General features: G+C 42.8%; 4 protein-coding genes across 4 annotated transcripts; 3 read left to right on the top strand and 1 right to left on the bottom strand.

Annotated features, from left to right (window-relative positions):
* Nucleotides 1-2,019: 2,019 nt before the first annotated feature.
* On the bottom strand, nucleotides 2,020-5,046 carry LOC128093606 (uncharacterized). The gene is made up of 2 exons (XM_052711058.1): nucleotides 3,440-5,046; nucleotides 2,020-3,382 (listed from the first exon to the last, which is right to left on the bottom strand). Exons 1-2 carry the CDS (start codon nucleotides 4,914-4,916, stop codon nucleotides 2,157-2,159), a joined length of 2,703 nt encoding a protein of 900 aa, XP_052567018.1. The 5' UTR covers nucleotides 4,917-5,046; the 3' UTR covers nucleotides 2,020-2,156.
* A 27-nt stretch (nucleotides 5,047-5,073) lies between these two features.
* Nucleotides 5,074-11,540, top strand: LOC120416583 (uncharacterized). Its single transcript, XM_039578318.1, has 2 exons — nucleotides 5,074-6,585; nucleotides 10,317-11,540. Exons 1-2 carry the CDS (start codon nucleotides 5,208-5,210, stop codon nucleotides 11,486-11,488), a joined length of 2,550 nt encoding a protein of 849 aa, XP_039434252.1. The 5' UTR covers nucleotides 5,074-5,207; the 3' UTR covers nucleotides 11,489-11,540.
* Nucleotides 11,541-11,683: 143 nt separating this feature from the next.
* Nucleotides 11,684-16,670, top strand: LOC120416582 (tectonin beta-propeller repeat-containing protein). The gene is made up of 5 exons (XM_039578317.2): nucleotides 11,684-14,123; nucleotides 14,178-14,539; nucleotides 14,727-15,798; nucleotides 15,859-16,314; nucleotides 16,373-16,670. The coding sequence occupies exons 1-5, from the start codon at nucleotides 12,078-12,080 to the stop codon at nucleotides 16,412-16,414; spliced, it is 3,978 nt and encodes a 1,325-aa protein (XP_039434251.1). The 5' UTR covers nucleotides 11,684-12,077; the 3' UTR covers nucleotides 16,415-16,670.
* A 3,500-nt stretch (nucleotides 16,671-20,170) lies between these two features.
* On the top strand, nucleotides 20,171-21,943 carry LOC120416574 (ankyrin repeat and MYND domain-containing protein 2). The gene is made up of 2 exons (XM_039578307.2): nucleotides 20,171-21,163; nucleotides 21,229-21,943. Exons 1-2 carry the CDS (start codon nucleotides 20,317-20,319, stop codon nucleotides 21,648-21,650), a joined length of 1,269 nt encoding a protein of 422 aa, XP_039434241.1. The 5' UTR covers nucleotides 20,171-20,316; the 3' UTR covers nucleotides 21,651-21,943.
* The last annotated feature ends 812 nt before the right edge of the window (nucleotides 21,944-22,755 follow it).

Here is a 22,755-nt window from a genome sequence, read left to right as displayed (position 1 = left end):
CAAAAAAAATGACAAGACAACATTTTTTCGATGGATCAACTATGGTCCCCTTGGAACGAGCTGTCAAGTAGGAGCTTTTCTGTCAAGAAGGACCGCGAGGTTAATTTTTCAAAATTGATTTAAAAATCCATTTTAAAATCTTTGTGGTCGTACAAATGGTTATTGTACTCAGAAAAATAAGCTTTATCGCTGTGAACAACAATATCAGCAATCTAAGCTTCATTTTAGGACCCAATTAATATGGAAAAATGTGTATCAAAATCAGTGTTGGCATTATCGTAACCTCGCGAGAAAAAAATCGTCTCTCTCGAGTTCTCGCCGCGAGTCCCGAGCTGCCGAGAGAAACTCACCGATTGCCCGTTCTCTCCCACGTTCGCGAACGGGCTAGCTCGCGAGAAATAATTGCCCGTTCGCGAGAAGTAAAACAAGTTGGTAACGAAGAAAAAACAACACAACTATTGAAGTTACACTTCTTTACCATCGTGTCGTTCGCATTCATAAACCTGATAAACAAATTGCTATCTTGGAACAAAAGGCTAGCACGAGGCGCTCGCGAGCGCTCGCGGCGAGAGCGAGAACGCGAGAAAAAAGGCGAGCGCGAGCGAGAGAGAGAAGGACTGCAAGTTCTCTCCCTCGCTCGCGAATGAGAAAAGCTTTCCTTCTTCTCACTCGAATCTCAACACTGATCAAAATTACTTTTTATAATTATTTTTATGTTTACAGTGGTTTTTGAAACGTTTTCTCTGATCTTTTTCGGAAATAAATGTGTTTAAATGTCTGTTAGGTTTTTTTGTTGTTTAAAGCCAAATTTGTTAACAAAACATATTTGTTTATGATGAAAAGAGAGCAAAATCCATCTTTTATTCATAATAACTATTATTAGACGGAATTGGAGAGTAGCAGCCCAGGACCGAGTCCAGTGGCAGCGCATCTGGAGACAGCTCATGACCCGGAGGTTGTATGAGCAGTAAAAGTAAGTATCATTAGACCTACACCATGCATCGAAACATCAAATATCGGTTAAATTTGGTATAAAAATAACAGTTTGCCTATAGTGGACCCGGGTCCACAATCCGATTATGGACACGGGTCGACTATAGGAAAAGGGGGTCCACAACAGGCAAAAAAAACTTTTTTTTCAATTTGCTATTTTTCTGCTCAAAAACAAATAACTGATGAAACATATAGTCAAAATTGTTCAAAAGACTTCAGAATCCATTGTTTTGTACAAAGGGTTATGAAAAAGTGCTTAAAATATTTAAAATTTGTGAAAAATGTGCTTCGGCTCTACTAGGGGTCCACTAATGGTTAAAATACCCTACTTGTCCCATCTTTTTTCGTTGTACTTTGCCACAGGGATGCATTTGCGCGTTTCAGAATGGTCGGTATTAAGTATCTCAAAACAATAATTGGAAAGTAAAGTGAAATGGAAGGAGGATTCAAAAAGGAAACGCTTCACCACCTGGTGGTAGAAAAGGACAACCGAGAACTGTTCACCAAGCCGATCGAAGCCGGTCGTGAACTGGACATGCTGGATAATGAAGGCAACCATCAGATTCATTTTGTTCAGAGCGAAGCTATGCTGAATCTGATCGTTGTGCGACATCCAGCAGGTCGCAATCTGGTCCAACTAACGACATATCGACAGTGTGACAAATCGGCGCTGTCGTGCTAACTTGTCGTACGTGCATTTTGGGCCAAATTGAGTTAAGAACGCCATTTTGTGCAGCTCACAATGCTTCACCTTTGACCTTCATAGATCGATCGATAGATTTCAATCCTGAGATATTCAATAAAACCGAAAAATCTCCGTGCATTTTTGTCACTTTTCATATGAAATAAGTTTCAATCTTGTTGTGCTATCTTGACACAGCTTGAAAATTGATGTAAGTGCGACAATTTACCAAAGGGATTTCAGGTTAGAACTCGTTTGACACAAGTACGAGCTCGCTTGCAACCAAATCCAACCAAATTTCAGGGCAATGCACAGAATGGTCATGCAAATAAAACATGTTTGTTATTGTTTACATTGCGTGCTCTATTTTATGTTTATTCAAGGTTAGTTAGAATGACAGCGTCGAAATGCTCTATAAGTTTTGATAAATTTTCATTTATCTGATGAATTTCTTGCAAATATATATGGATATAATTATTTTTCAAGCCAAAAAATAGAATATTTTTTGAATAACTTCAGAAGCCATCTGCAACGGTACTTTTCCTTCCTTATTCTTCGCACTGAGATCGGCTCCATTCCGGACTAGAACTTCTATCAGTTCCGCTTCTCCGTCTTTGAACGCCAAGTGCAACGCAGTGTTTCCTTCCTCATCGGTTGCATTTACAGCGGCACCATGATCCACCAGCAGCTGTACCGTCCCAACGTCGTGTCCGTACCACTTGGCAGACCGGAATCCATTGACCAAAACTTGTAATGCATCCCGTCCCCACTGATTACGGATGTGCAGATCGACCCCCTTCTGGAGCAACTGCTCCACGATGTGCCTGTTCGGTTCCTCCATGTAGCTCAGCAGTCCCACTATCGGAGTGTACTGGTAGTCGTCCTGGTAGTTGTAGTCCAGATCGTAGTCAAACTCCAAAAACTTTCGCGAAACAAAGTTGTGGGCACTTCCGCAAACTTTGTTGAACACCCGAGAGGCCTCCTCGCGGGAATGGTTGAACAGCGAATCGAACAACAGTTTGGTTGTTTCCGGATACTGCTCCAAGAAGTCCTGATAGTCGCAGCTGAAAAAGTCGCGATTCCGTCCGAGCATCGGTTCCAGGTACTTGTGGGCGTGATCTTTAAAAGTTGGCAGCTGGTGAACGTGTCTCAGCAAATCGCGAACCATCCAGGTGTTCCCATTTCTCAGAGCTCGCAGCAGTGCCGTTTCTCCCTCTTTGGTCGCTATGTCGAGCTGGACGTTGTGCTTCATCAGGACTTCCAGAACGGCGGTACTTCCCGTGAAGAATACGACCGATTCTCCTTCGTTGGTCAACTGGTGAACGTCCGCTCCAAGGTCGATAACCTTCTCCAGCAGCGAAATCAACGGCTCGTGCCCTATATAAAGGGAGCAAATCTTGTGCAGAACCGTTAATCCGTCCTGATTTGTTAGTTGGATCAGCTTGCGACCTTCTGGATGTCGCTCGATGATCAGATCCAGCATAGCTACGCTCTGCACGAAATGAATCGGATGGTTGCCTTCGTTGTCCAGCGTGGCCAGGTCACAACCAGCCTCGATCAGCTTGGTGAACAGTTCTCGGTTGTCCTTTTCGACCGCCAGGTGGAGAAGCGTCTCTCCTTTGGATCCTCTAACAGTGGAGTACGGCTTCGGTAGGTCGTCCAAGTTGGACACGTCGATCCCGATAGAAGTGAATGATCCTTCAACGCCTGAAATGAAAATAAAAGGTTAGACGTATTGTGGGTTTTGACTTTCTAGTCACTTACCGAATGAATAGTATTGCGTGGGTGGTTGCGTTCTAGCTTTCTCGATCTCATCTCTGTACTCGGGGAAATACTGTATGAACAATTTGTAGTGCTGATCATAGTGTTCTTTGGAGTAAATATTGCTGCACACAATTTCTTTCAGTGCTGGTTCGTCACTTTTCAAGAAATCCACGTGATGCTTGAGGATGAAGTCTACCCTGTCGTGACTTTTTTCGTACAGCACAGTCCTCAGCACGTTCAGTCCTCCCTCACCGTTGAAGTAGTCTTTGACCTCTGGAGTCAGCTGGTACATTTCTCGTAGGAAATCCAAATGTTTGAACCGTATTGCTTCGTGTAATACAGTGGTATTTCCGTGAACGACCATTCCCAGCAGTTTGGGATTCTTCCGGATGCCCTCGAAGCAGTAGTCCAGGGCAATATTTCGGCACAGCATGCAAACCAGGATGGTTACTCCTTTCCACTGGTAGGCGAGATCGAACCCGTACTTCTCTATGGCACGCTCAATACTTCCTTTAACTGGGCCATTTCGATAAAATGTGAAAATGGACAAACTTTCCAAATCTTTAGCTTCGAATCGGAACAGCCGACCGAAAGCCTCCGACTCGGTTTCACTGAAATAGCACTGACGATACGCGATCATCTTCTCCAGACAGAGATCGAACATTTTGTGGTCATTCTTTTGCATCGCCACGATCAGTGCGTTGTCCTGCGAACGGTTACGAGCTGTGCAGTCAAAGAAGTCAAAGTACTTGGTGAGCAGCCACTGGATCGTGTCCTGCTTGGAGGATCTACAAGCTGACAGCAACGGGTTGTGCTCCAGAATGGAGATCGGTGCTCCCAACTCGTACAGGCGATCGATCACGTTGTTTAAGCCACGTGCTGCAGCCGTTTCCATGAACGTTTCCTGCTTCTCCTCGGACTCAACATTGCTCCACGTGAGGTAACCGTTTGGGATCAACCGGTTGATCAGCTGAATAGTTGGGAGTCGCGTTGATTCATCTGGATGAAGTATCGCTACCTCTTCGTCGTTTACCGGGTGTTGTAGCAGTACAAACACTGCGTCACGCAACTGTTCGCGACTGATATTCTTGTTTTCCAAACTTTTCGCAGTTTGACACTCGTCTTCACTGTTTGCTACCAGTATGGTCTTCCACAACCAAACACGATCGGCCAAATCCCACCCAAACTCCGTCTCCAAATATCTCCCAACCTTCTCGAAATCCTCCTGATACGCGTCAATCAGCAGCTTAATCTTGAACTCGTCCCCGCGTCTAATCGCTCGATGCAACTGAGTGGATTCCTTCATCGGCGTATAAATGTTCGCACCTCGCTGCTTAAGTTTGCGCCTCAACTCCGCTTCGTCCTCGTAGTCGTCGATCATCAGCGGGTGCACTGCATCGGCGGGAAAATCGTCAAACAATCCAAATCCGAACTCTTCCGGATATTCGGACTCCAACTCACTTTGATCTCCTTCCATGGTTTGAACCAATCACTACGAAGGTTAGCTGACGAATGGTGGATTTCCTGTGGGAACGTGTCGGGTTTATAGTGAACACCTTGGCGTGAATCATTTCGTAACGTTGTTCAAATGCAGCCCATGAAGTTACGCGTGCACTTTACTGCAGGGACGCAATTGCGCGTCGTGAACCCCCATATGTTATTCTTCACGTTGTGACTCATATCGCAGCACATGTGTCGCAATACTTTTGTTTTGTTTTTGGCGCTCAGTTTCCGAAGTGGACCGGGCGAGTACAGACTATAAGTGACTATGAGCTCCGATGAAGTTTTCGGATTCGGACTTTTTGACGATATTCCTCCGGAAGGACAGCCCCATCCTCTGCTAATTGACGACTTCGAGACGGATGAGGATGTTGGAGTTAAAGTGAAGAACATCTACGCACCGACAATCGACGGTACAGCGTTGCATCGAGCTGTACGAAGTGGCGAACGGGTTAAGATCGAAGAGATTTTAAAAATGTATCAGGATGACTTCGATAAAGTGAAAAAATGTTTGGAGCCGAGATATCAATTAGATTTGGAAGATCCAATTTGGCTTGATAAGACCATTTTGGTTGCAAACAGTGTTAAACAGTGCTGGAAAGCTAGCAGTTTGAACTGTCAAGAGATTCATGAAGACCATTTGCAACGAGCAATCTTAGTTCTGTTACAAAAACCAGTAGAAGGTGAATGCATAGCTGTGATACATCCCAATGAAAACAATCGGCTCAAGGTAGCTCAACTGATTGACACACTCATCCCGAATGGATTTCTCACGTGGAACTACACTGGACCACGTGGCACTTGTGAAACCTTTATGGAAGTGGCTGCTTCTTGTGGAGAAATAAACGTCATGCAGCGGCTGCTCAGTCTGGGAGCCAAAATCGCACTTCCTGGACACAATCCGCTGATTCAAGCTTGCAGAAAGAATCGAAGAGATGTCATCAACTGGCTTCTAGAAGATCATTTCGATCAATTTGACTGCACCCTGCGTGATTGCAATCAGTACAACGCATTCGCAGTGGCGATGCAACACGCTGACGTTGAACTAGTCACTTTAATTCTGAAGAAAATGATGGCTTACCGGAAGAAATACCACAATAAAAGCGAATCGCAGGCTTTCAGTGAGATATTTCATTTCGAATCTCGCGAAGCGAGATTTATATCAATATTCTCGCTAATTGGAAGTGATTCAATTCAGAAACTCGTTGAAGATGCAATCGTCCGGTACAGGTTGGACTTGTCCTACGAAAGGAAGAACTACAGCGTTCTGTTACAGCTGTTAACCAACAAAATAGCTGTCAAATACTGTCTGCTGCAAATACGAGATCAACCATCACTGCTGAAACTGAAAACCTACCAAGATCATACCGCATTACATCAGCTGCTTCAGGATGGGCATTTGGAATTTTTAGATGGAGAGTATCAAACACATCCGGCTGCAAAGAATTACTTCAACACCGATGGTGCCTTCAAACTGCTAAAGTGGTTGTTTTGGAACAAGCATCACCGAACAATCGAGTTCGTTCTGAAACATCACCTGCGATATCTTAGGAGTGATATTAAGAAGCTTGAGAAGGTGTTGCGATATTATAGAGAAGACTGCAAGAAGTTCACTGAGTTGCGCAGTTTTGCTGAAAATCAGACAGGTGAGAATATTTTGACCAAAATATCTACTTTGTGTTTGTTTCAGAATATTCTGAGTAAACACGTTTCATATTCATTTCACAAGATTTTGAAAAAAAATTCTTGGATTATTAATATTTATTTACTGAGGGTTAACAATCTGTCAATTTGGCAACACTATCATTAGATGTTGAGACTTAACCCACTGAGAATGAGGCTCGAGCCAACTTCTCACTGGGAAGTAAGCTATAAAACTTGCGGCACGGAGAGAAATCTTAGGATAGATTCTATAAAAACAATGTTGATGACCTCGAAAAATGTGTTGGTTTCGGTGATCGCAGACATTTTTTTTTTAATTGGAAACAATGTTATCAAGCAGTGTGATGGCAACAAATGACTGCAAAACACGCGAATAGTTCTTCAAATTTGATCCCGGTATAACTGACGTCAAAATTAAGGACACGAAGCCCCAAGTTAACCAGCAGACCGGTTTGCCTCCAAAGTAAAACTTGTTCAGAGCCATGAGCGCCGTTTTGAAGGAGACATTTTCGAAATTGTTTCTACGAACTTGTTGATTTTTTTACAGTGACATATAGGAAACACTGAATTTTGCTATTCATAGTTTAACAACAGATGATTGATTGTACCATTTTGTTTCCAACAGAACTTCTCTAAGCATCTAATAAAACACTACTTGTAGTCACTGTAAAACTTTTTGTTAAGCTTAAAAATTACTGTAGTTTTCTTGCTGATTTTAGGTTGCCAGGTATTACTACGTGTGGGTCTCGTGGCGCAGGGGTAGCGGCTTCGGCTGCCGATCCCGATGATGCTATGAGACGCGGGTTCGATTCCCGCCTTATCCACTGAGCTTCTATCGGATGGTGAAGTAAAACGTCGGTCCCGGTTTCTCCTGTCTCGTCAGAGGCGCTGGAGCAGAAATCCCACGTTAGAGGAAGGCCATGCCCCGGGGGGCGTAGTGCCAATAGTTTCGTTTTTTCGTATTACTACGGAACGTGATGTCAAGAAGGACCATTTCTGTCAAGAAGGGCCACGAAGTTTTTTTTAAGGGGAAAAACATAACATTGAGCCATAAAGAAATATGGAGAAATTTTTTGCCACCGAGGTTTGATTTAAAAAAAAAATGTTTTTTGGAAAAATTAAAAATTCCAGTCAAAATTTTTCTGACTTCAGTTCAGTTCGATGTTTTCGATTGTTTATAGGACCTAATAAAAAAAAGTCGAGACTTGTACTGTTCAGAGTCATGATCGCTGTTTTAAAAAGAAAAAAAAAGTTTTCTCGGCATAATGTTAAGCTTAAAAATTACTGTCGGATTTCTTATGATTAAATCTTTAAGTTGCCACGTAGATAGTCATCCATTTAGCAAATAAAAAAACGTTACTTAATCCACCCTTATGTGATTGAAGCCTTCTTCACAATGATATAGTTATGTTTTTCATTTGATAGGGTTGTTAGATCTTCAATCTTTTTAACGTGTTGGAAAAGTTTTCTGATTACCCATTCAACGATGGGTCGCATGATAGATCCGAGCAACATTTTCATCAAGATATTTTAGATCTAGCCTATTATAACTATTAAATTAACAATTAATTGCTCATAACTTCTGATAGGGTTGTCAGATCTCCAATGTTTTGGTCTCGTTAGAAAGGTCTTTTTAATACCATTCTAAAAATGTATAACATGATGGGTTTTATTACAAAAACCACCCTTTTTGCAATCTTTCCAACTTTAGAAGAAACCGTTTTTAGCATTACTTTTGATGTACTTTACTAAACTTCATAATTTTCGATAGCGACTTATGGGATCTGAAGACGGATCGAATGAGACCTAAACGGACAAAATTGGTTGAGCCAATGCCGAGATAATCCAGGGCAAAATTTTTTATCAACGTCCCACCACACACCATATGTATACGTGAAGGTGGGTCTAGGAAGTCAAATTAACCCTCTACTGTCCAAATTTTTTTTTCGAAAATATTTATTTTTCCCGTGTTCAGGAGGTCATTTTGAGCAACTTTTGTTCTACTAAAAACTTTACTTCTCTTGTTTCATGTTTTTCTTGTTTTATTTTTAGTATTTTAATTTGCTTGTTTTATCTTGTTCAGTTTATGTTTGTTTTTGGTAGTATTTGGCCTATTCTACCACCTAATATAATTACATTTTGCCTATCTATTTTTTTCACGTTTTTACAGTTACTTTTTCAATTTTTTGCATGTTTTTCACATTTTCTCCTATAGAATGGCACCATCATCATTTAAATTGCAACAAAATACGTAGAGGCATAGTCTGGGGCACTACAAAAATTACTGCATACTTCTTTTTACTGAAAATATAGGAAATGTTAGTAAAAAACATAGCCAAAGTAGACCCCTAAAACACTGACATTTTTAAAAACATTGGCAAAGTCACATTAAACAAGTTAACCCTGAAATTTTCTAAAATTTTAAGAGTTCTTCTTTCCAATGCTTTTTTAAGATCAAAAATCGGTTGGAAAATTGATTTTAGGCGATTTTTTAGATCGAAGCCCGTCTAAAGGCGGGGTTAGGTTGTAGAGGGTTAAGAAGTTAATTTCTCAAGTGATTGTAGACCCGATCGATCGATGCTCGAGCAGACGGAAATAACTTGGGAATAACATTTGTTGATATTTGAAAATACTAGGCCAATAACATTTTATGAGTTGCGGCTGAGGACAAAAGCAAAGGCCAGCAGAGCCAACCAAGACCCCTACACAATCCCCCTTCCCTTCCCACGCCTTGTCTTTTAACATCAATCCCTTCTCTACTAACCCCGAGTAGGCCGCGGGTAATCGGCTCCCCTCCCACTAACATTTACACACAAGATCCTCTGTAATTAATCTTAGCTTTAAGTAAAATGTAATTACAAAAGCCGACTCGGTCCTAACCAGGTCCCAGCACCGAAAAGGACCTAATAAAAAAAAATTATGAAAAAAAAAAAAACATTTTATGATTTGTTTTTCGTCTTTATGATTTTTTTGGTATTGGATTGTTATTGTAATAATTTTTTTCGATATTCTTCGAACAAATATTTGTTATTATTTTTCTAATACACTCAACCCCCGGTGGTTGGCCACTTTTTCGTTTGACACTTTTTTAGTTTGTACCCCGTTGGTTTGTCAAAGTCAAACTAAAAAGTGACGAACTGTCACTTTTTACACGGCGCTCACGCACACTATCAAAACAAACGTTTGGTAGTGTGTGTGAACTCCGTGTAAAAGGGGTGTCAAACTAAAAAGTGACCCCGTTCGTTTGACAACAGTTGGTGTCAAACCACCGGGGTTTGAGTGTATCAGTTGGAGTAAATCTTCCATAACAAAAAATGTTATTCCCAAGTTGTTTTGGCTATCAACCAATATCAGACAAATAACAAATTTTGTTATGATAACATAAACTGTTATCAAACTCTTATGCAAAAATTGATTTTTCAAGAAGATTCCATAACATTTTCTGTTATTTTAACAGTATTTGTTATTGAAATGGCATGAATTTTGTTATTACCGTCTGTCCGGGTATCCTTTCCTTAGTGAGGCGAGGAAGGCAAAAACATTCAAACAATATTGATGTTTTTTTTAAATAAAATAATGAGGTAGCTGAAGTTAAACAATGAATCAAAAATGATCAGTGGGAAAAAGTTTAATAGAACAAATTAGTGATAGATTGTATTAATTCAAAAAGTAAAAAACGAGGCTAAACAAATGCCCTTATTATTTCATTCTATAGATTTCATCCAAATCGACTTGACTGACACGATATTTACTGCCCCACCTCCACTGTATCACGCCGTAAGCACGAACGATCTCGCGCTCGCTCGCGATCTACTCGAATCGAGCAAAGAAGCTCTCGACCACTTAAATCACGGCGAAAACCACGCCATTCACTACGTGCAAAGTCCAGCCATGCTAACCCTGCTGCTGGAACGCCATCCCGATGGTCCTAACCTGATTCACCGAACGAATTCTTTTGGATGCACGGTTTTGCATCAAATTTGCGGATTGGAAGGTGAGGAAGCTGGAGAAATGCTGGAAATGGTCATTGAACTTGGCGCGGATGTTCACCAACTGGCCAACGACGGTGAATCGGCTCTGTTTTTCGCGAGAAGTTGTGCAGTTTTAGATATTTTAATGAAACATAACCTGCCACTGGACTTGGTCAGCAACGCTGGTGAAACGCCACTTCAGCGAGTTCTTGGGAATGCTCCTAAGGTAGCAAAGATTTTGTATCCGCTGGTTCGAGAATTGCCTTCATTTAGAGACCATGCCCACAAGTACCTGATTGCGGTGGTGAGCTGCTGCACTCGTAGCTTCTTTAATTTTCACTACCGCGATCTATTGGATCGATATCCAGAAACCACCAAGATGATGTTCGACTCACTCTACGAACGGTGTCCAGAGGAAGCTTCGAAACTGTTTGCCGAAGCTTGCAGTCGAGCGCTGAACTACGTGGTTGAAAAGTTCCTTGACTTTGACTATGCGCTGAACTACAACTTCCAAAGTGAATCTTTGAACGTTCCACTGTCAGGACTGCTGAGCTACATCGAGGAACCGAACGTGACCCTCGTTCAGCGGCTTCTCGAAAAGAACATCGACCTGAACGCCCAGAACAGCTTCGGACAGACGGCGTTGCAGCTATTCGTGAAGAACTTCTCGAAGGCTAAGCTGCATGGTTACGGAACGGACACAGTTGGACTGTTGATCCGCAAGGGATCCCAGATCAATACTAGAGATGTCAAGGGTAATACAGCACTGCACTTTGCATACCGGCAACGCGATTGGGAACTGGTGGAAGTGCTGATACTGAATGGAGCCGAACCCGGTATTGAGAACCGGAAAGGAAAAACTCCGGTGCAGGAGTTGAATCCGGTCGATCAAGAGCTGTTTCACTTCTGGAGTTGACGGTTGTGAAGCCGAGATAATTTGCGTAAATAAAGCTATTTTTACCTGTTGATTCACGTTTCAGCTATCATTAAACCAAAATACCGAACTACCAGCTGATTTGTACTCTCCTTTTTGCTGTTTACTTCGGAGTTGTATACCTTGTTGTATTATCTGTTTTGTTCCCCTCCTTCGTCACACTATCTGGCAGGGCGTACCTCGACATCTGTCAGCGTGACACTTGTATACCTATCTTGTACTATGCACATCGATACGCCAGCAAACCTTGAGCAAAGTGCATCGTGATTGATGTTAAGCTGTACGGTGAGAACGCCAGCTTGCAATTTTTTCTCGATAAGAAGCTGTAAAAGTGTGTAGACGAAGTCGAGTCTGTCTAAAGTAGTAGCTTAAGCTACAAGTTGCATGTATTAAGTGTTATTACTCTGTTAGAACGAGTAGAATTAGTCATAGGGAGGCCGAATTTAGCTTCGCCCAAGGGTGAATCAGAATTATCGATTTGTTTGTGTGCTGAAGAATGTAACAAGGCTGGTCATTGTTAGGTGAAAAATTCAAAGAGTCTAGGCGTTCTCATCAGTATTCAGTGTGAACAATGCCAAGTACGTTGCTGTTTGCGAATAGCAATGAAGGTCGCGTGTACGCCCTGTCAACGTCCGGAGCGGCCTGGCGTGAGTTCCTGTATCTGGGGCTGGAGTTCAAGAAGATCTCGGTAGTGCCACACTTTATGTGGGCTATCGGAGGGGATCGGCAGGTTTACGTGCACGTTCACGGGCTGGACATACCGATCCGGATCAAGGAGGAAGCGTACGAGAACGAGCGCTGGTTGCCGATCGAGGGATTCTCGAGCAGGTTGCTGCCGACGGATCGGTATCACTTCTCGAATGTAGATGGGACCGTCGACCGGAACATTGACAAGATTCGTCTTCCTTCGATGGCGTGGCAGTGGGATGGCGAGTGGCAGCTTGACCTGACGCTGGACGGACAACCACTGGATCACGATGGATGGACGTACGCGGTAGACTTTCCAGCGACGTATCACCCGCAGAAGAACTGGAAGTCTTGCGTTAGACGCCGGAAGTGGGTTCGCTTCCGTAGATATTGCGCGCTGAACTCGTGGTGCGCTGTGGCACCACTTCACAAAGATCCCACCCAGGAACCGTTCATTGACGTTGCCATCAACGGAAGTAGTGTACCGGGAGCGGCTCCAGGACTGCTGCTCGTTTGGGCAGTAACTGCCCATGGTCGGGTGATGTTCCGCGCCGGAGTTAGCACGACGTCTCCCGAAGGTCTACGCTGGACTTCCGTAACTACTCCCTCGGGATGTGAAGTGTCGCAGATTGCCGTTGGACCTGCCGGACTAGTGTGGGCTTCGCTGTACAATGGACGAGCTATCGTGCGAGCTGGAGTTACGCGAGATGTACCCATGGGCACCACGTGGCTTGAGGTTAAGCCCCCGGGCACGAATCTAAAAATCACGCAAGTCTCCGTGGGTACCAACTCGGTCTGGTGCGTCACCAACGACAACCACGTTTGGTTCCGCCGTGGAGTTCACGGCGAAGCATCCGGAATCTGCGAGGATGCGGCAATCGGTAGCGGCTGGGTCGAAATGGTCGGCAACATTTCGTACATCTCGGTCGCTCCAAACGATCAGGTCTTCGCCGTTGGATCCGAAGATCGCGCCCTCTACTTCCGCTCGGGAGTGTCCGCTACCGATCCAACCGGGAAAAAGTGGCGCCAGATTCAGCTACCCCTGCAGATGAGCCGTACTTCCAGCAACTTTTCACTATCAAGTCGTCGCAGCGGTAGCGAGTCTCCGTCTACCAAGCATCGCAGCTTGAACAGCTTGTACCGGGAGAAGCTGCAGCAGGAGAACGCTTCACTGGTGGAGAACAACGAGGAAACGTCCCGCTCCGCTCCGAATGTCAATCCAAAGAATCGCCCTGAATTGTGGCACAAGCCGGAAATATCGCCGAGTGCGATCGTCAGCAAGATCGAGCCACAACACGTGGGAAGCTTGGTCGAGAAGAAGGTTACCAGGAATCTTTCGAACGAAACGGTAGTGTCTTCCAGCGTTCCTCTGAACGAGATTTACGAGATATCCGGGAAGCAGCTGAAGAACGCCCGCGCCTGGAGTCCAGTGCGAAGCGTTGGTTCCGTCGTCGGCACCGAGGCCCATCCGGAAACGGACTCGAGCGTGTTCGAGGGTGAGAGTTCCCGCGACTCGGGCGTCTTCGGAGAGTACGAAGACCACGGTGGATCACAGAACTGGGCCGAGTGTGAGGTTCTGTGGGTTGGCTGCGCTGCCGGAGCCGTTACGGTGGATCCGAACCAGCTGCCCAACTGGTTCAACGACAGCTTCGCCAACGCCAACCAGGAGGAGCTGACGCAGCCGTGGCGGGTAAAGATTTTGGACGATTTGAAGCTGCGGCCGCCGGGTTCAATGAACACGAGCGAGTTTGCGACGTACGAGAAGGCGATCGAGATGTCTTCCTGGGTCAAGTCGGGCGAGGCTCGCGCTGCCAAAGCTGGACACCCGTTCGAGGACTGTCTGATCGAGCTGGAGTGGGTGAACAACCAGGGAACGGGACCGGACTCGGGAACGCTGACCGTGCTGAACCCGGACGGGATCACAACAAAGGTAATGCTCTTTCAAGTCCTTTTTCAAACTCTAAATTGACCACCCTTCTTCCAGATGCAATTCTCCCTGTCGGAGATCACGTGCGTAATGTGCTGCAGCGAACCTGGATCTGCCCGGCTTGCGATCCATGCGCCACGACTTCCGCAAGGGTCTTCCCCGATCAAGATTCAGTTCAACGGGGACACCGACCTGGAGGATTGGCTGTCCCACCTGACTTCCGTTTGTTGTCAGATTAACGAGGTGCACGGAAAACCTTCGCCGCGCTCACAGTGGATAACCTCGAACAACGGTGATGTGTTTGTGTTTGATCCGACGAACCTGGAGGCTTCCCAGGCGAAGACCGAAGAGGGCAACTTCCAGCAAAAGATTGACGTTTCGGCGGCCGAGACGCCGTACCTGACGGCGCTGAATAATGGGTAGGTTTGGGATATGGTTTAGAAATTTGTTTTTTGTTTACGTAGAAGGAACTGCAAAACACTGTTTCACTGATAACTTTTAAACTTTTCTCTTTAAAAATTGTAAACATAACATCGATCGGTCAAATCCAACCAAGATTAATAAATCGTAAGCTACCCCAACCAATCTAGTACCTCAATTTTCCAGCATGATCATCGGCTCGCGGCTGGAGATCAGCGGGTTCGTGTACGACGACGCCGACCACATCCGGTTCGATCTGCAGAGCCACCCGACGGTACGCGTGCGGCACAAGATGGAGTCGCAGCGCAACATCTCGCTGCACATTAACCCGCGCTTCAACGAGCACATAACGGTGTTCAACTGCATGGAGGGTTCGCACTGGAACGAGGACGAGCGGCGGGAGGGCCGGATGTTGTTCGCTACGGGGGCGGAGTTCAAGCTGGAGATTCGGAGCGAAGCGGATGGCTTTCGGATTACCGTCAACGGGCAGGATTATCCCAAGTTCAAGTACAGGAACGGGCTGGCCCCGGATACGATCTACAGTTTGTACAGCAGTGGTCGGGTGAAGATCTTTACGATCGTGTACGAGAGTCCAAAGTTGATAATACCGTTGAGGGATGTCTTTTGGCGTCAGATCGGTGGTCATCTGAGGCGGGTACAGTCCTGTAAAGCTGGGGTTGTTTGGGGAATTGGGTACGACAATACGGCATGGGTTTACACGGGGGGTTGGGGCGGAGCTTTTCTGAAGGGACTTGAAACTAGTAATCAGGGAATAAATCCAATGACAGACACCCATAACTATTATATTTACGAAAATCAACGGTGGAATCCGCTGTCCGGCTTCTCGACTACGGGATTGCCGACGGATCGTCACATGTGGAGTGACATAACGGGGAAGCACAAACGAAGCAAGGAGCATACCAAGCTTCTGTCGATGCACTGGCAATGGGTTAGCGATTGGTTGGTGGACTTTCACAACCCGGGTGGGGTAGACCGGGACGGTTGGCAGTACGCGGTAGACTTCCCAGCTAGTTACCATGCCAAGAAGCAGTTTACGGACTACGTCCGTAGGAGACGATGGTACCGGAAGTGTCGACTCACGACAAACGGACCGTGGCAGGAGGTGGGCAACACCAGGATCGTAGACGTGACTCTTCAACCGGACAGCGATGAAGTGGACTGTAGCATTACGGTGTGGGCCGTTGCGGCCAACGGAGACGTGCTGTACCGTCGGGGAGTCTCGCAGTCACAACCGGCGGTAGGTTCCAAAACCATCCAATCCCTCGAATACCAATTTTTCACAACCTTCTCCTTCTAGGGAATGTGTTGGGAACACGTGGCCTGCGATCAGCCGCTAGTCAGTATTAGTTGCTACGAGAACAAGGTATGGGCCGTCGGCAAGAACGGTTCCGCGTACTGGCGGTGTGGAATCTCGCGGGACAACCCCAGCGGAAACAAGTGGCAACCGGTGGAACCGCCCGGAGGTGTAACCTTCAAGCAGATCTCGGTCGGGAAGGCCGGCATCTGGACGGTGGACACGTGCGGGCGGCTCTCGGTCCGGAAGGAAATAACCGCCACCTTTCCCGAGGGTAGCCACTGGCAGTTGCTGGCCAACATCCAGAACGATCCGCCGCACTACGAGGGAAACGTTGGCTTCAAGAACGTTTCCGTGGGCGAGCACGTCTTTGCGGTGTCCCAGTCTGGGTTCATTTGCAAGCGAAGTGGAATCAGTGCCGACAATCCGGCTGGAACGGGATGGACGCTGGGAATTCAGGTGAGTTGGGAGTTCTCTATCCTCAAATGTGTTGTCATTTAAACGACGATCTTTTTAGGCAAACTGGCACTACGTCTGTGCGAACGGATTCTCAGACTAAGTAAGCTTCAAAACCAAATCTCGTGTAAAAGGCCATCTCACCGTAACTATATTTCATAATTAATCCTACTCGACAAGTCTCTTTGTGATGTTTCCTAGATATTAACCCCGCCCGGCTGGCTTGCTAGAAGCAGACAAGTGTATTTAACTTACCCTTAATCCTTATCAAGCTTGAAGGCCGTTTATGTCTAGCGTTGCTATAGTCATGCATGGTTCAATAAAGTTATGGCAAATAATTAAGCATAAGCAGAATAAAATTCAATAGTTTGTTTTTGACTAGTCAATCATGTGAACATATTTAACCATAACAACTCTTTTACATATTTTTTATAATTGAATGTAAGGATTATAAAATTATTGATTATGTTATTTTTCAACTGTGACAATAGGTTCATTAGTTTCTGAGATATCGGCTTTTGAAAATTAAATGTTTCTGTGAGACTTACTAAATTTCCAAACAAAAGTTTTATTTTTTAATTGTTAAGGTGCTTCATCTCAGGAACGAAAAAAACAATTTTAAAAAGTTTCTTAGACGAAAATATTGGATTGTTTTTTCAACGCGTGAATAATGATTGAATTATAAATATGAAAATTAATTTTTTTTCATCAAAATCAAGTAATTATAATAATTTGGGAATATTGAGTTTTTTTTCGATCTCGAACTCGATTATCCGAAGTTCGGAATCAGGAAAAAATATGTATTCTTTGTCTTATTTTTGATTGTCGATCTTGACTTCTAAATTAATCTAAAAAGGTTCAGAGCTATTGAAAAAATGAAATATTGAAAAATGAATTTTATAATTTAACAGGCAATCAACTACTCAAATTTGACTAAAATGGGGTCGCAGAACACGGGTTTTAGTAAAAACCAAGAACAAAATACGAAAAACATTTTTTTTTTTGTTCATGATTCGATTATCCGAAGTACCATACAAACCTTCGTTCATACAAACCTTTTGGCCGATTTTAGCTATTAATATCACCCCGGTGATGATCTCAAATCTAAAACATATATAAAAAATCGAAAATCTCAAAATACTGATTTTGGGAATTCAACTTTTAGTGAATTATAAAATGGATTGACTTTTTGAAGCTGTGTACGAGAAATTTCAAAATTTCAGAATTGTTTTTTTTTTTATTTTTAGTTATTTGTGAAATTGTTAATTTGAAAAAATGGATGATTGTAAAATCCTTTAAAAACTTACAAATAAAGGATTTTTTTTAGAAGTTTATGAATTTAAAAAAAATCAACCTTAAAAATTCAAAGAATTATAAAAAAAAAACTATTTTTTATATTTTCAAATTCAGTTCACACTTGATTATCCAAAAATCAATCATCTGAAGGTTTCTTTAGACACTTCGGTTAATCGAAAAAAAAAACTTTTTTTGTTTTTGAAGTAAGTACATAAAACGTTAGAGTATTCCTATGTATTTTGCCGCCATTTTGCTGAAGACTTGAAATAATCGAATTCATAGATTTATTATAAAAAAATTACAAACTCTTCAAATTTTAAATTTTTATCTTTAAATCTCGGAATCCTTGAATTTGTTGGGCAAAAATAATCCAGCCTTTTGACTTTCTGATTTTAAAGATTTAACGTTTTGAGCAAAGCGGGTGAGAAACAAGGAATGATTAAATTTTTTCTCATAGTTTTACGATTTTTCTATAACAAACTTCTTAAACCATTCGCTTTGGCCCTTTAGGCCCTGTAGGCCTAAATGACGACACTTTTCGATCTAGATTGTGACATATGCGAAATCCTCGAGTTATTTCACGTAAGTTTGAAGTATAGGAGTTGTAAATTTTATTGGAAAAAAAAGCTTCAGAATCAAAACTTCTTATAACAGTTCTTGCTGCCAAAAAAAACTTTCAATTGGTATCAATTAGAGCGTCCAATTTCCCTTCCCGGGAATTCCTGGGATATCCCGTAAAAAATATTTCCCGTTTCCTGGGAAATTTGTGATTTTCCCGGGAATTCCCGAATATCTTATCTATTTGGAACCATTTTTTTTGAAAATGCTCTGAAAAAAAATAAAGATACTCAATTCAATTTATTGTTATTATTTTTTTTTTAATTAATCAGATGATCAGACAATTTGATGACAACATTTATTTCTGATGATATTAATTTCTTAAGTATCTGAAAATAGATCTAACCTCATGAAAATAAACTAATACAATTTAGGTAAGCTTGGAGTTATTTCATTCTAGAGTTTTTTGTGTGTTTCGTATGATTATTGGACCTTTAAAAAATAATCTAGATTTAAAAAAAGATATTAACCACTTCCTGCCAATGCAAAATTGAGATTTTTAACGTTTTGTTTGCGTTTTTGATCAAACGAGAGGAAAATTGAATTGGTATCATTAAATATTTCAAATAGGTTTGTGCAGGAAGAAGTACTTCAATTCGTTTAATAAGGAATTACAATTTGAAGTATGTAAAAGAATTATGGAGCACCGATGAAACAATGGTTTTTGGAGGGTAAAATAAAAAAAATAATTTATCGTATAATTTAAATCATGTTTTTGAGATATGAAAAAACTTTCAACCAAAGTCAATTATTAAACTAAAAACCATGTGGCATTTTGGGCACTTTAAAATCCTAAAAAAATCATTGAAAAAATACTTTGTATTGTCTAAGAGGTGCCCAAAAAATGCAAACATATTTTAAAAACTTGCTCCAAATATTTGAAAACATTGAGTTGTTTGAAGTAAAAGCTTCACTTTTTGGTTCAAGAGCTCAAACCAATATTACTTGTTTTAGAAAAGTTATTTGTCATGAAATACATGATTTCTGGATTTTTTTCTCATTTCAACATTATGTGTTAAGCCACACTCTCTCAAACTGTTCACAGAGGCAAGTTTAAAACATTATTTTTGATGATGGAGTATGGATTCATTTTACTCACTGCCCAAACAATTTGATTAAAACTTCTCGACAGAATATACTAAAGAACATTTTTTGATTTATTCGTATGATAGAAAAATTGAATATTTACTTGTGGTATGATTTTTCATATGCAATCGAGCTTTTAATTGATTTTAACATCACTTATTTTAACCATTAATGTCGCTGTCCTAAACAGTATTATTGCATTAGAACCATGATCAAAACAACTTTCAATAAATTTAAAATTTCCCGGGAATTTCCGAGATTCTCCGGGAAATTGGTTGAAAATTTCCCATTTCCCGGGAAATTGGACGCTCTTGTAACAATAACTTTGAATTATAACTAAAATAAAAAAAAACAAAGGTAAAAAATTATAAGCAAAAAAAATGTGTTATAAAAACATTTTTATGTATTTTTGATTGTTGACCACACATTTTCATTTCTTTAAATTTTTTAGAAAACCATCCACAAATGACGTGGACATTTTTAAGGGATTTTAGAATTCGTTATGTCCACTCATCCTTCCTCAGATGTAAATTCTGTTAAATTTGATCCATTCGCAGAATCCTCGCTGCGGTAAACATGCCGCAGTAAGGCTGGCTGCTTTTGTTTTTGTAGAACATTTCTAGAGTTTATTTTAAAGCCCTATAAGCTGTGGTGTTAAGTAACAGTTTTAACTATGTTTAAAGTTTAAAGGTTTTTTGAAAACAATTTATAATTTCATTAACATTGTTGCAGATTTTCCATAACCGTGATACAGAACTTTTTTGAAATTCTAGTACTTCTTATTCTAGTATCTCACCTTCTAGTACTTCGCTTCATTCTAATACCTCATCTCTTTTGACAGCTGTCCAAAATTAAAGGAATCAAAAGCGCATGTTTACTTTTTCATCGGCGGCCACCATCAGTGAAGACTTTCGTGCGTGAGAAAAAGAATCTGCTTTTTTCTGCGGTGCCAGCAATCCGTTCCAAGTGGAATCTGTACAAGTTACCCGCACACACGCCCACACAATGTCCGCGACCGAGGAGAAACCGGCGGCCAAGGAGCAGCAGCAGCAGAAACCGAAGGTGGTTCTGACGGCGGATCAGCAACAGATTTTCGACCGGATCTCGAAGAACGAAGTGAGTGAGTTGAAGCTGGTTCTTGGGCAGTTCAAGCAGAGTGTGGACTTTGTGGACGAGAATGGGATGACTCCGCTGCAGCACGCTGCTTATAAGGGGAACAAGGAAGCCGTGCAGCTGCTGCTGGACCAGGGCGCGGACGTGAATTCCGGCAAGCACGAGTACAACTACACGGCGCTGCACTTTGGAGCGCTGTCCGGAAGTGTGGACGTGTGCGTGAAGCTGCTGCTGGCTGGGGCTAATCCGAACGCGGTCAATTCGGTGGGCAGGACGGCGTCCCAGATGGCGGCGTTTGTAGCGAATCATCAGGTCGTGGCCACGATCAACAACTTCGTTCCGGTGAAGGAGGTGGAGCACTTTACGAAGAGCCCGGCGAGCGATCCGTTGCTGCCGGTGGTGCACCTCGAGGGCTTCCACAAGTTTGTGATGCAGATCAACATTCACCCGGTGCGAATCGCGTTGAATCTGCAAAAGTACGGACTATTTGGGGAGGATTTGAAGCGGCTTAAAAAGGCGCTGGATGAGATGATGGAGCGGGAGATGAAGCGCCGGACCGAGGTCAACGAGGTGATGGCGTTCAAGTTCCACTATTTGGGATACTTTTTGAACGAGATCGCCAAGTGCCGGGACTACTTTTTGGCCCGAAAGGACAAGGCCGACAAGGAGGGAACGGGCGCCAAGGACCAAAAGAGCTTGGACTTTGTAGAGCTGTTTGCAAAGCGAGTGCTCAAGTTGGGTGAGTTTTGGGAGGAATGTTTCCAAAGCAACATGTTGTAATTCTCATCTCCCTCCCACCCACAGGCAAGGACGGCTCCCTCGAGTACATCGAGGCGACGATCCGCGAGTGCGTGCGCGAGTTCCCGTTCCGAGAGTGCACCATCTTCCGCCAGGTGGTGACGCAGCTCGCGAGCAAGGAAAATCCGGCGTGCGCCCTCGAGATCATCAAAGCGGCCATCAACGGGCAGCGTGGCTTCCAGGACACGATTTCCTTCTGCAGCTCGTGCGGCGAGGAAAAGCCCGACAAAAAGTGCTCCAAGTGCAAGGAGGTGCAATACTGTGACCGCGAGTGCCAGCGGCTGCACTGGTTCATGCACAAGAAGGTCTGTGCCCGGCCGGTGGCGCCCACGGCTGGCGCGCAGGGGCAACCCGGCGGCAAGGATGCCAAGAAGGAGATTGATTCGGCCGAAATCAGCGAGCAGCTGCAAAAGCTCGTCGCGAGTTAAGATGGACCAAGGACGAAGAAGTACAAGAGATCAGAGGGAGAGCATTTGTAAAACACACACACTTTTTTAGAGGGCGAAGGAATAAATCGCACCATAATTGGAGAATAAAAGTTAAAGAATCAGACGATACTAAACTATTGTGTGGAGAAAGGTGAACTAAAGGGAAACTTACTAAAGTTGGGAAATATGTACTAAACCAGTAAGCAGTCAATCATTCTATGTAACGTAGAATTTGTATGTGTCATTTGCTATCTTTTGAATGTCAATAAAACAGAACAGAATATACCTACCAAGAACTTATTTGATTTAATTGAGGAATCCTTTCACAAATTGAGCAAGACATAACATGACATCACCATCCCTGAAGAAACCAAAAATCTTAACATTGCTGTTTAACTTTCTTATCCAGCAATTTATTGGTGCTAACACATGATTTTGCATTTAAGTAAAATTATCTGTGCAGCTTTGTTCTGTTTTCCACACATTCTGCTGGAAAGATATCGAGTCGTGGTAGAATAATCGTTAAACTCTCTTTACCGTGCATCTTACCGGTGAAGCAGCAAACGTGTACGTTGCATACATCTCGGCGAATACGAATTTTGTCGAGAAAATATGGCTGCAGCCTTTTCTAGCCTTTTCAGTAAATATTGAAAAAAAATCATAGGGGAGAGTGGGGAGTCTTGATCCCCTTTTTTTGTATCGCACATAACTCTGTCAATTTCTCACAAAACTATGATCTTTTTGCATGAATTGAAAGCTTAAACATTCAACTATGTTTTGCTGATAAGGGTATTTCATCAGATAAACTCTTCGAATAATGCCAAGCGTTTTTAAAAAATATTTTAAACCGGCATTTTCAAAATGTTAGGGGTAACTTGATCCCCCTTTCAACATTGTGAAGAAATCTTAAGCAAAATGTTTCTTTTTCATCCAAACTTTTAATTTTCTATAAGTTACAGCAATTTCACATAAAACCTGTACGATTGTGTTCAATATATAACAAGTTTAGTATGTAAAATATTTGAAAACTTAAAATATTATTTTTTAGAACAAAATTAAGCATGTTTACAAAAGCTGGAAATTTTTGTTTACAAAACTTTTGAAA

This window comes from Culex pipiens, chromosome 3 (genome assembly GCF_016801865.2).
Source record: "Culex pipiens pallens isolate TS chromosome 3, TS_CPP_V2, whole genome shotgun sequence".
NCBI lineage: Eukaryota > Metazoa > Arthropoda > Insecta > Diptera > Culicidae > Culex > Culex pipiens.
This window is presented reverse-complemented; position numbering and strand designations above follow the sequence as displayed.